The sequence below is a fragment of the Dendropsophus ebraccatus genome, chromosome 2, assembly GCF_027789765.1.
Source record: "Dendropsophus ebraccatus isolate aDenEbr1 chromosome 2, aDenEbr1.pat, whole genome shotgun sequence".
Lineage (NCBI taxonomy): Eukaryota > Metazoa > Chordata > Amphibia > Anura > Hylidae > Dendropsophus > Dendropsophus ebraccatus.
Window position 1 is genome coordinate 214,321,691 of NC_091455.1, and position 12,494 is coordinate 214,334,184.

A 12,494-nucleotide genomic window follows, 5' to 3' on the forward strand; every position below is an offset into this window, starting at 1 on the left:
CTATAAAGCAGTGTGTATAGCTGAGTGTAAGTGCAGGCACATTATAGCAGGGATGGAGAGGATTGAAAACACAAGGGCTGACAGAGACTGCAGGGGGCATGAAGGAATGAGCAGGGCAGATGAGGGCACAGTATAGCAGCAGTGTGAATAGTTGAGTGTGAGTGCAGGCACATTATAGCAGCAGTGTATATGTATAACACAAGGGCTGACACAGCCTGCAGGGAGCATGAAGCAATGAGCAGGGCAAATGTGGGCACATACATGCAGCACTCTCTGTCCGGGGAGAGAGGGGTTACAGCTATGGCGAGATTACCTCCACAGTCCTGTCCCCTGATGTAAGCCCCAGCCTGAAGCGCATCTGCCATGATTTGGAAGGTGAGGGAGACTTCCTGGGTCAGAGTACAGTGCTGTACACCCTGCTATGCAGACCATGCCCCTCCCCCTCTTCTTGCAAAGCGCTCTTAAACCAAGTTACTCTTAAACCGAGGTACCACTGTATATATACAGATACACACCACCTAATCACTTAACATGCATTTGGTGTTATTGCATTATCAAGGGTATATATATATATATGATGAATGAGGCATATATGATGGGGATACCCTCCTGATCTGATTCACGTGGGAGCTGCTCAGCTGATTCATATGGAGCACACTGTCAGGGTTACAGCATCTATGGCCAGTCTCACATGGGTTTAGTCGGGTGGCATATTTACATCCATATTACTGCTGCAAAGACCAACCCAACCACCTGAGATTTCCCCTCTAAACAGCAAAAGGTTGGGCCAGAACTCACTGCCAGCAGCGCATTTGGGTGACTTAAAGGGTTACTTTGGCGAAAATCTTCTTCTTTCAAATCCACTGGGTTCAGGTACTTATATAGATTTGCAATTTACTTTTTTTTTTTTTTTTTTTTTAAATCTCCAGTCTTCCATGAAGTGGTGTATTCTTTCCAGTCTGACACAGTGCTCTCTGCTGCCACCTCTGTCCATGTCAGGAACTGTCCAGAGCAGCAGTAAATGCCCATGAACAGAGTTGGCAGCAGAGAGCACTGTGTCAGACTGGAAAGACTACACCAATACCTGCAGGACATACAGCAGCTGATAAGTACTGGATGACTGGAAATTTTTAAATAGTAAGTGAATTACAAATCTGTGTAACTTTCTGAAACCAGTTGATATGGAGAAAAAAAAAAAGAAAAAGATTTTCTGGTGGAGTACCCCTTTAAGGCAGTGCTGCCCCTAATCCTGTGGCTTTACAGCTGAAAATAAAATCCCCATCATATGCAGAGAGTGTTTGGCATGTGTACAGGTTAATCATGTGCCCTGGGTAAGCTTTTGGTGCATATGCTGGGTGCAGCCATTGACTGGATGGAGGCCATAACACTGGTATAGTATGAGATGTTGCACAACCTTGAGTAAAAGGCCTAATAAATTCCTATATAAGCTATAATCTGTATATATGGGATGTATTTGTGCATATATTCAGCACATTGGTGCCTGTTGATTACGTTCGTGAGTAGATGGCCCATTAAGAAAAAGATTACCATTAAAAAATGTCCACATATAATACATAAAGAGGATCGGACACGGCTGCTTCATCATAGAACTCTTCTGATCCTCTGTTATTCCTCCTATAAATTTATGAATAAATTGGCATCTGGGCGTGACCATTCCCCCTTAGCACTGATTGAACACTATGTAGGGACACACAAGGGGATGTATTCCTAAACTTTCAAGAGAGAGAACAGAGAAACAACACAATTTTAAGTAATAATTCTGTATAATTGTAATGTTATGTGGAATACAAGTCAGACAGAAGAGCGGACACATCTTCCATACTGGTTTCCAGTTTTAACCATTGGAAACAGAAGAGCGGACACATCCTCCATACTGGTTTTCAGTTTTAACCATTGGAAACAGAAGAGCGGACACATCCTCCATACTGGTTTCCAGTTGTAACCATTGGAAACAGAAGAGCGGACACATCCTCCATACTGGTTTCCAGTTGTAACCATTGGAAACAGAAGAGCGGACACATCCTCCATACTGGTTTCCAGTTGTAACCATTGGAAACAGAAGAGCGGACACATCCTCCATACTGGTTTCCAGTTGTAACCACGTGGGGGATACCCTGACATAGAGGGATCAGAGGGGCCCTATCCATGTATATCAGACATCACATGACCGGAACATGATCAGCCATCCTGTCTACCCATCCTTAGTGCTAGAGGAGGCCTAACCCTATCGCCTAATCCTATGGCAAACTGAGCTAGACCCTTATTTTTATGGGGGTCATAACATCAACAAGGGGCTACCTATACGGTACAGTCATCCTTATCCGATCATTTGACTCTACAATGTTCTGGTCTTTGTGTAGCACAAGCCCCCTGTAGTCAGATACAGCCCGATCTCCATATAATATGTCCCGTGATTCCTGAGAACGACTGGAGACTCAGAGCCCCCCTATGAGAGTGCCGGGTGGTCTCCATCTCTTATGATCATTTTTGTGGTTGTTCTTTTTTGGCCAATGGGGACATCTTTCTTCCTTTTTCTATGGAGGACGTTTTAGCTGTCGCTATTGTCCGTCTTTGATTTCCTCTCCCAGCCTTGGCGGATTTTGGTGATCCTCTGGTCCAGGCACGGCACGATCAGGATGAATTTCATGACCAGTAGGGCACATGGGATTATTAATGAGAGCACAAAGGACGGAGGGAGATACCAGCGGTAGAAGGGTCCGAAGATGAATCTGTCTCCACCGTAGACAAGTGTATGCGCTGTACACAGCACCACGGTCAGGTAGCCTAATTTTGACTGTAAAAGATATTAAACCAGTAATAAAAAATGGAAATTCACCAGTGAAAAAAAATCTAAAGACAATCAATGCAATAAACCAAGCTACTGTATAAACACAATATAAGTGCCCATTCTCTATACTATCGGGAGTTCCCAGTCTGTATTGGCCCACTTGGATCCACTACATAAGGACTGGTTATGTTATTTGCCATTTTGCTGTTTAGAGGGGTTCTCCCATCTTACAACAATATCCTCTATGAACAGGATAGCCGTAACTATCTCATCACAAAGGGTCCAACCACTGCCCAATGGTTGACACACATGTTTGCTACTCCATTCATTATGTATAGGAGCCGTTGAATGCTGTACTTGGCCTTCTTCAGCATCTTTCATAGAGAAATAGGGGGTTCCTGAGATTAGGGGGTACCAGTGGTTGTACCCTCCACTATCATATAGTTATCTCTTATTATTTACATGTCACCTTGTAACTATAAACCTTTAGGAACCTTCTAACCATAAACCTGTTGGAACCTTCTAACCATAAAACTGTAGGAACCTTCTAACCATAAACCTGTTGGAACCTTCTAACCATAAACCTGTAGGAACCTTCTATCTATAAAACTGCAGGAACCTTCTAACCATAAACCTGTAGGAGTCTTCTAACCACAAACCTGTAGTAATCTTCTAACCATAAACCTGTAGTAATCTTCTAACCATAAACCTGTAGTAATCTTCTAACCATAAACCTGTTGGAACCTTCTAACCACAAACCTGTTGGAATCTTCTAACCATAAACCTGTAGGAATCTTCTATCTATAAAACTGCAGGAACCTTCTAACCACAAACCTGTAGGAACCTTCTAACCATAAACCTGTAGGAACCTTCTAACCATAAAACTGTAGGAACCTTCTAACCATAAACCTGTAGGAGTCTTCTAACCACAAACCTGTAGGAACCTTCTAACCATAAACCTGTAGGAGTCTTCTAACCACAAACCTGTTGGAACCTTCTAACCATAAACCTGTAGGAACCTTCTATCTATAAAACTGCAGGAACCTTCTAACCACAAACCTGTAGGAACCTTCTAACCATAAAACTGTAGGAACCTTCTGGAAGAAAAGTGTAACTTAATGCTAGCCCAGCCCCAGCCTAAGTGCAAGTGCTGGAGGAAAAGGAGTCAGGAACTAGGTATAGGCTATGAGGAGAAGTTGTACAAGGGCCTACAGTCCAAAGGTAGGGCCCACGGGGTCTCGTGCCCTTATGTCTCACATCATGTGTTTTTTTAGGGTCAGCATCCTATCCCTTGGAATTGTACTAGTAAAAGCACTGAACTATGAAACCTGTGAGCCACATTGGTTTGTATAAGACAAAATACAAGACACTCACCTGTACGAAGCGAAACTCTCTCCAGTTGACGGCATTACTGACTGATGGCAGCGATGTGATGCCCAATAAAACATAAAAGAAGAGTCCCAGTATGCCCAATGCCACATAAGAATCAGAAAGCCAGGCATAGTAGTTGCTGAATGGGTATGTAGTATTGCCTTTTGCCTGAAAAGAAACAATATGGGTAAAATTGTCGAAGACATGTCATGTGACCACCACAATTCCAATATTAGATCCCATTTGGCACAACCTTCTCCCGAGAAATTGTCCATGACCACTGAACTGTGAATCAGACAATAATAAGTGGTTTACTGTTGGGATACTTTTTTATTCTTGGATGGTCTGACTACTTCTGATCAGGGGATCGTCTGGGGAGCCAGGCTCTCACTTGACATGTGGCCGTTCAACAACAAGGCCCATGAAGTCCAACAAGCAACAACCTTACCTATTGGCCGAGCAGTTTTATGTTTAAGCCACTAATGTTGAGTGAACTTACCGAAAGTTCGGGTTCGGCATCCCAACCTGAACACTTGCCATTTGACTCACGGCATCTGAAGTTGGATGCCACCCACGGACTGCCATGAAAACATGAACACAGCCTATTGCCAATGGTTTTATTGGTGTTTTCTGGGACTCACTAGGGCAGCTTCCAACTTCTCCAAAAGTCAAATGCCAAGTGTATAGGTTTGGACAAAGGATGCTGAACCCGAACTTTCGGCACGTTCGCTTAACACTAATGACAATATTACATGTGGGGTAGGTTATACTATAGTATAGCATCAGTTACCTCGGCTATTACATAATGGTTTGACCACCATCGTACATAGTAGCGGATCGGCATCACCAGAGTGTAGATAGTATGGAGGAAAGCATATGCCAAGCCTAAAAGTCCCAGCTGTTTTCGGCAGAGCATCCACTGATCCAGCCAATCTGGGAATCGGCTATATTTTGTACCTCTGTAGAGCTGGATGACAGCAGCGAGGATTCCTGGCAGATAACACAAGGCGAGTAGTATAAGGGACACAGTAGGGAACACTCTGTTGGGAATGGTAATCACAATAAGATAGGAAGCATCTTCTCTTTTTGTAGCCAAGGGATGAAACACTTCAATCACTAAGCAATAGAGGAAGATTAACAACGTAAAGCCGGCACAGATATAACACGGCAGCCTCCACATTGGAAATAGTTGTAGCGGGTAATTCTCTATCTCCTTGGCTGCCAGTAGAGAACCTTGGTCTACGGGCATGAGTCCAAGAGATCGGGCTATCTTCATTACTTCTTCTTTCGCCTTGGCGTCATCTCCACACATGAAGACCTGATAGGAAACAATCACATAATCATCTACGTATATGTATGTATATCCATGATAGTAAACATAAAATAACCAAAAGAAATGTAAACCATCTGAAGAAACATTGCTGGGGTCAAGGTTGAGCATCCTTAAGGAGAGTGGACTTCTTGGTGCAAGACATGACATCTATTACAGAGGCCCATAACTATCATGTGCCATTTGTTTATATATAGTCGTCAGATTGTTGGGATATTTGACCCAGGGTGTGACCTCTTTTGGTGAGGTTGACCTTGATGTGGTGGTTTGACTACATTCCTCTTTCTGGCTGCATAGGATCAATAGTTTGGCAAAAAAAAACTTAACTTTTTGTGCTTGTTCAATTTAATTCTAAGAAACAAAGAGAAATGGGGTAAATTTTGTACTGATGGCATCAACCCCATCCAAGGATGAGATCTGGGCATCACCATGTTCTAGCTGATTGAGGTTGATGAGTCCAGTAGAAAAAGTAGGAGAAGCCATGGTTTAGAGAAAGTCCTAGGAGCTGTAGCCAATGGGATCAGGACACCACATAGAGTTGGCGCCACCAGCCTTCCCATTTGGCACGGTTCCTCCTCTGAAAAGATTTTGGTGGCCAACAGAAAAACCTTAACTGACTCCCTCCACCTCCCATGTGCCATCGGTGTATTGTTTAAACCTAGGGACGAATCCTCTGCCCCCCTTATAACTATAACTATGCCTCTGGTTGGGTTCTCAAGATTAAAGAGGTGTTCCTGTTGCTATGTGGCTGGGGGAGCTGTAAACATAAAGAAACAAGTCATAGTCACCTAACTTTCTCTTCCGCAGATCCCATTCCAGTGCCATTCAGTGCCCTACTCTACACACCTTGTTGCTGTTATCGAGATGAGAGCAGGACCTAAGGCGGACACCATTATGGCCAGTGATTGGCTGAGCGGGCAGGACTGGGGGGATTGAGATAGGTATGGCTTGTTTGTTTTTTTTTATTGCTACTTGAGCAAGAACTCTGTAATACCCCTTTATAGGAGGGCCATAGCTGTTGGCCATAAGTTTAATGGGCTGGCAGCTATCTCTGCTGATCCCCAGACACCTTTAGTAGTGTTGAGTGAAGTTGACAAACGTTGAGAAACTAGAGGTAAGTGTTGTGCAGAGTTGACAAAGTGTTTTGGTTCGGCAATGTTTTCCAATCCCAAATGCTCTGCCATTGACTCCAGCGCCTGGAGAAGTACAATGTTGCCCTAGGGAGTCCCGGAAAACATGGATACAGCCATAGACCATAAGCTAGATCCATGTTTTTCTGGCAGCCCTAGGGCGACATCCAACTTATCCAGCCACCAGGAGTCAAGAATTCGGGTTTGAAAAATGTTGCCGAACCCAAAGAGTTCGCCAAGTCCACTCAGCACTAACCTCTAGTAGTGATTTACCTCCCCAAGAACAAGGGATTGGACATGGTTTTCCACCATGTATTGGGGAGAGACCCCTCCATACATCTAGATGATCAGCTGGTCCTGACATATGGTCAAACCTGGCCGACACATGTCCAACATATATGGCGGCCATTAGAAGTTTTTGAAAATTGAAGTCAGTGGATGGCGTGATTCTTACCTGTCTACTTGCATCTAACGTTCCGGATTGCAGGGCCCAGGCAGAGACTGTGTTAAACGCCTTAACCACGTTACATTCCGGTAACAAATCTGCCAGATATTCTGCATTGGATTCTGGGTACTGGTTTATTTTCAGATTATTACTGACATCTACCAAGACTTTCCCCTTCAGCCCATCGGCGAAGCCTGTGAGATAATCGTAGTGTTCCCTATGGATGGCTATGATAACAATGGAGGATTTCTTTGCCGCCTCCGTGTGGCTTAGAATTTCCGCTCCCTTTGGGACAAGATTAGAAGAATTCGGATTTCTGCTCCCAAAAACAACCGAGTAGCCGCACTGGATCAACCTGAGTCCGAGTGATCGCCCAAAATCTCCCGTTCCAAAAATGCAAACAGTCGGTTTCTCGGGATCCATTGTCTGAAGTGGAAAACTGTTTGATGAATCACGAATCTGCAAAATATAGATGGCGATTGTTACACGGGTGAGAATCAGTAATATGCTGCCAGAATTCAACACACTAGATGTTTCCACGTCAGGAACTGAGCAGGAGCAGGAGAGGTTTTCTATGGGGATTTGCTGCTGCTCTGGACAGTTCCTGACATGGACAGAGGTGGCAGCAGAGAGCACTGTGTCAGACTGGACAGAATACATCACTTCCTGCAGGACATACAGCAGCTGATAAGTACTGGAAGACTGGAGATTTTTAAATACAAGTAATTTACAAATCTGTATAACTTTCTGTATTCACAAACATGAAGATAAAAATATGTGGTAGATAGAATCCCCAAATTTTAGGTTAAATAAAGTTTATGAATTACCTGTCCCCCCCTCTCCTGGTGTTCTCCTACAGGTCTCCGGTGTCCCCACCCCCCCAGCTAGTTACTTAATCACAGCATGTGCCAATGTTGTTGTTAGTGATAAAATAAACAGCAACATTGGAACGAAAACCTGCTGTGATAAGTAAATATACGCAAAACAAGTTGGCGGGGTAGGAAGCAATCGGTATACACGGAGGTCTATGCAATGCTAGAATCCAGAACATCCAGAACACTACCTGTATGCATCTGCTTAATCTCCTAAAATGATATCAATTATATTATTTTAGGGAATTAAGAAAAGTTCAGGTTTGTCCAAACCGGACCCGAACTTTACTTTATAGTTTACCGAACCGGACGAACTGAATTTTTGAAAAGTTATTTTATTTCTATAAACAACATGTGTGAACACCGCCTCAAAGCCCTATTGTTCTCCTTGGAGGTGAGCTGCCACCAGGTGTGTCTGGCAGCGGCTCACTCCCCTCTTTTTATTGAAAACACATACACACATATATGCAGACATTTTGAGGGGTCAGGAGGAGCAGCGGACTATCAGACTGGCCCCACGTGTATGGATACCTTTGGGCAGCTATAGATGTGATGCAATACATAACAATCAATTTACAGGAAAATTCTACAGTCTCCAGGAACGTAAAAAAGTACAGACCCCATTAACATAAACTGGTGCCAGAAAGTGCCAGAGATTTGTAATTCACTTCTACTAAAAAATTATCCAGTCTTCCAGTACTTATCAGCTGATGTATGTTGTGCGGGAGGTGGTATTCTTTCCAGTTTGGAGAGCAGGAAAGGTTTTCTATTGAGATTTGCTGCTGCTCTGCACAGTCCCTGACATGGACAGAGGTGGCAGCAGAGAGCACTGTGTCAGACTGGAAAGAATACACCACTTCCTGCAGGACATACAGCAGCTGATAAGTACTGGAGGACTACATTTTTTAAATAAAAGTAAATTATAAATCTCTGGCACCATTAGACTTGAAAGATTTTTTTTTTGTGAGCAATGCCTTTAAACCTCTGTGCTGACTCTGTCCCAGTCTACACAGCAAAGCTGACAAGTTACAGAAAGCTAGTGATGTCTCTAATGTGTTTGCACTGATTGTCGGGGTAATAACTGCAATGGGTCCAGGTTTATTTTTTTATGTAAACAGCAACATAAAAGTGCAAATAAAGTATAAAAGTCCCTGTATGTTTATAATAAAAGAAACTCGAATGAGCGCACGTGTCATCAGTGCAGCGATGACATCACAGCTGAAGAATGTCAACACCCCGAAACATTTAAAGTGGAGCGTTAGCTGCCAACCTCACAACTTTACTGCACGGAAACAGTTAACAATGTCGTATATGTGATATACAGTGATCGGCTGCCATAAAGCGAGCCCCCGCTTACCTCCCCGTCCTGCTTCATGTCTGTACACGACGCTGCGCTCCCAATGTTCTACCGTCCAAGAAGTCGTCTGCAGCCTCCAGCCGAGAACATGGAGCCTCCTGCTTATTAGAGAGTCAGCTCTGCCAGAATCTAATCCCTCCCATGCAAATAAAGATTTGAGCAAGACTCTTCAAGGAAAGTCCCAACATTTCATAAGACATGAATTTCTTCAAAAACATTAAGATATTGGCACATTTACAGAGTATGATATCCCCTTAAAGGGGTAGTCACAGCAAGTGCCAGAGATTTGTAGTCTGCTTCTATTAAAAAAATCACCAGTCTTCCGTACCTATTAGCTGCTGTATGTTCTGCAGGAAGTGGTGTATTCTCTCCAGTCTGACACAGTGCTCTCTGCTGCCACCTCTGTCCATAGCAGGAAAGGTTTTCTATGAGGATTTGCTGCTGCTCTGGACAGTCCCTGACATGGACAGAGGTGGCAGTAAAAAGTGTGGTGTCCTACCACTGTTGTTGTGTGTACAACCCAGTAAGTCGTTCATTCAGTTTAAGGTGGGAGATGAAGTATTCTATTTTCCCCACTAGATGTCTCCACTGTTTTATGTTCTATGTACACAGCTGAAGAGTAATGGGTTAACTGTATTGTGTCATGTGTTCATCTGCTGACCAGTTACAGGTCCTCTTTCTCTCTATCCTAGCCTCTTCTTCTTTTCTCACCCCCACCAATCACAGGAGGGTTTAGATAAAGCCCCTGTAGGAGGAGTTAGTCTCGTGTTGGTGGAAGTGAGGCAGTTCAGACTAGATTTTCAGGGTGAACGGATGTGTGAGAAGCTAGCTATCCCAAACACTTTATGCAAGCAGTTACTACTTACTATTAGTATGCAGTGCTAAGCTCCAAGTAGGGGAGAAAAGCCACCTATGATCACCTTTGCCCACCCCATGAACACGTCTAAAGAGTGCAGGGCGGTCTCCTGAAACAAGAGGAATCAACCCCAGTAGGACAAAGCTACCAGAATAGGTCTACGTATACTATTGCTCAGGGCAGGAAAACCAGGTAACCTTGGAAGTCTGCTAGACCCAGATAACCGTCTACTAGGGCGCGTGCTACCCACCTAAGACAAATTCTATGTAATTAGGGGGCAGAAGATGGTCAGACTTAGTCTATAAGTAAGTGTGAGTATCACTTATCACTTACTTTTTATTTACACGTCAGTTCCGGCAGAGTACAGAGTCTACATTGGGCAGGGCTCCTCTAGCAACACCTCTCATCTCCTATTCCTACAAGCACCTACTCCTACAAGCACCTACAGTACTTCTACAATCACCTACTCCTACAAGCACCTACAGTATTTTTACAAGCACCTACTCCTACAAGCACCTACAGTACTTCTACAAGCACCTACTCCTACAAGCACCTACTCCTACAAGCGCTTATTCCTACAAGCACCTATAGTACTTCTACAAACACCTACTCCTACAAGAACCTACTTCTACAAACACCTATTTCTACAAGCACCTACTCCTACAAGCACCTATTCCTACGAGCACCTATTCCTACGAGCCCCTACTCCCACAAGCACCTACTCCTACAAGCACCTACTCCTACAAGCACCTATTCCTACGAGCACCTATTCCTACAAGCACCTACTCCTACAAGCACCTACTCCTACAAGCACCTACTCCTACAAGCATCTATTCCTAAAAGCACCTACTCCAACAAGCACCTACAGTACTCCTACAAGCACCTACTCCTACAAGCACCTACTCCTACAAGCACCTATTCCTACAAGCACCTACTCCTACAAGCACCTACTCCTACAAGCACCTATTCCTACAAGCACCTACTCCTACAAGCACCTACTCCTACAAGCACCTACTCCTACAAGCACCTACTCCTACAAGCACCTATTCCTACAAGCACCTACTCCTACAAGCACCTACTCCTACAAGCACCTATTCCTACAAGCACCTACAGTACTTCTACAAGCACCTACTCCTACAAGCACCTACAGTACTTCTACAAGCACCTACTCCTCCAAGCACCTACTCCTACAAGCACCTACTCCTACAAGCACCTATTCCTAAAAGCACCTACTCCTACAAGCACCTACAGTACTCCTACAAGCACCTATTCCTACAAGCACCTATTCCTACAAGCACCTACTCCTACAAGCACCTACTCCTACAAGAACCTACTCCTACAAGCACCTACAGTACTCCTACAAGCACCTACTCCTACAAGCACCTATTCCTACAAGCACCTACTCCTGCAAGCACCTATTCCTAAAAGCACCTACTCCTACAAGCACCTACAGTACTCCTACAAGCACCTACTCCTACAAGCACCTACTCCTACAAGCACCTATTCCTACAAGCACCTATTCCTACAAGCACCTACTCCTACAAGCACCTACTCCTACAAGCACCTATTCCTACAAGCACCTACTCCTACAAGCACCTATTCCTACAAGCACCTACTCCTACAAGCACCTACTTCTACAAGCACCTACTCCTACAAGCACCTATCCCTACAAGCACCTACTTCTACAAGCACCTACTCCTACAAGCACCTACTCCTACAAGCACCTACTCCTACAAGCACCTACTCCTACAAGCACCTACTCCTACAAGCACTGGTTTACTCTATTGTCAGCAACTACTCTTATCAAGATCTGTATTGAGTGTTCTGTTTACCTGCAACGTTATTCAGTTAAGTTTCCTATTCTTGTACGAAATGCACAGGACTCTCGTATATTCCTGCACCCATGCAGACACTACTGTCCACCTTGGGTTATTTTCCCCCTCCTGTGGCGGCAGTACCGACATCCCACGTGGTTCAGTTACCATTCCAGGTTGCCGTGACAAGAACCCGGAGATTACTGACCATTTGGGGATATAAACCGACCACAAAACAGGTACCAACATCCCACCTGGTCACTACTACAGTGCTGGCGTCACGACAAACAACATCGCACCTGTGCACTACTACAGTGCTGGCGTCACGACAAGCAACATCCCACCTGTGCACTACTACAGTGCTGGCGTCACGACAAGCAACATCCCACCTGTGCAGAACTACAGTGCTGGCGTCACGACAAACAACATCACACCTGTGCACTACTACAGTGCTGGCGTCACGACAAACAACATCACACCTGTGCACTACTACAGTGCTGGCGTCACGAC

The 12,494-nt window shown here is 44.4% G+C and overlaps 1 protein-coding gene across 1 annotated transcript; it reads right to left on the reverse strand.

Moving 5' to 3' along the window:
- Positions 1-892: 892 nt before the first annotated feature.
- Positions 893-9,439, reverse strand: LOC138784035 (metalloreductase STEAP4-like). Its single transcript, XM_069959472.1, has 5 exons — positions 9,315-9,439; positions 7,095-7,544; positions 4,971-5,498; positions 4,184-4,348; positions 893-2,815 (listed from the first exon to the last, which is right to left on the reverse strand). Exons 1-5 carry the CDS (start codon positions 9,330-9,332, stop codon positions 2,570-2,572), a joined length of 1,407 nt encoding a protein of 468 aa, XP_069815573.1. The 5' UTR covers positions 9,333-9,439; the 3' UTR covers positions 893-2,569.
- Between the last annotated feature and the right edge of the window lie 3,055 nt (positions 9,440-12,494).

Bases quoted from the DNA above. Each gene is read 5' to 3' on its own strand.
- LOC138784035 (XM_069959472.1), bottom strand. The intron at 4,349-4,970 runs GTAACTGATGCT...GTTTCTTTTCAG, and splicing joins ACCATTATGTAATAGCCGAG to GCAAAAGGCAATACTACATA. The intron at 2,816-4,183 runs GTGAGTGTCTTG...TATCTTTTACAG, and splicing joins GAGAGTTTCGCTTCGTACAG to TCAAAATTAGGCTACCTGAC.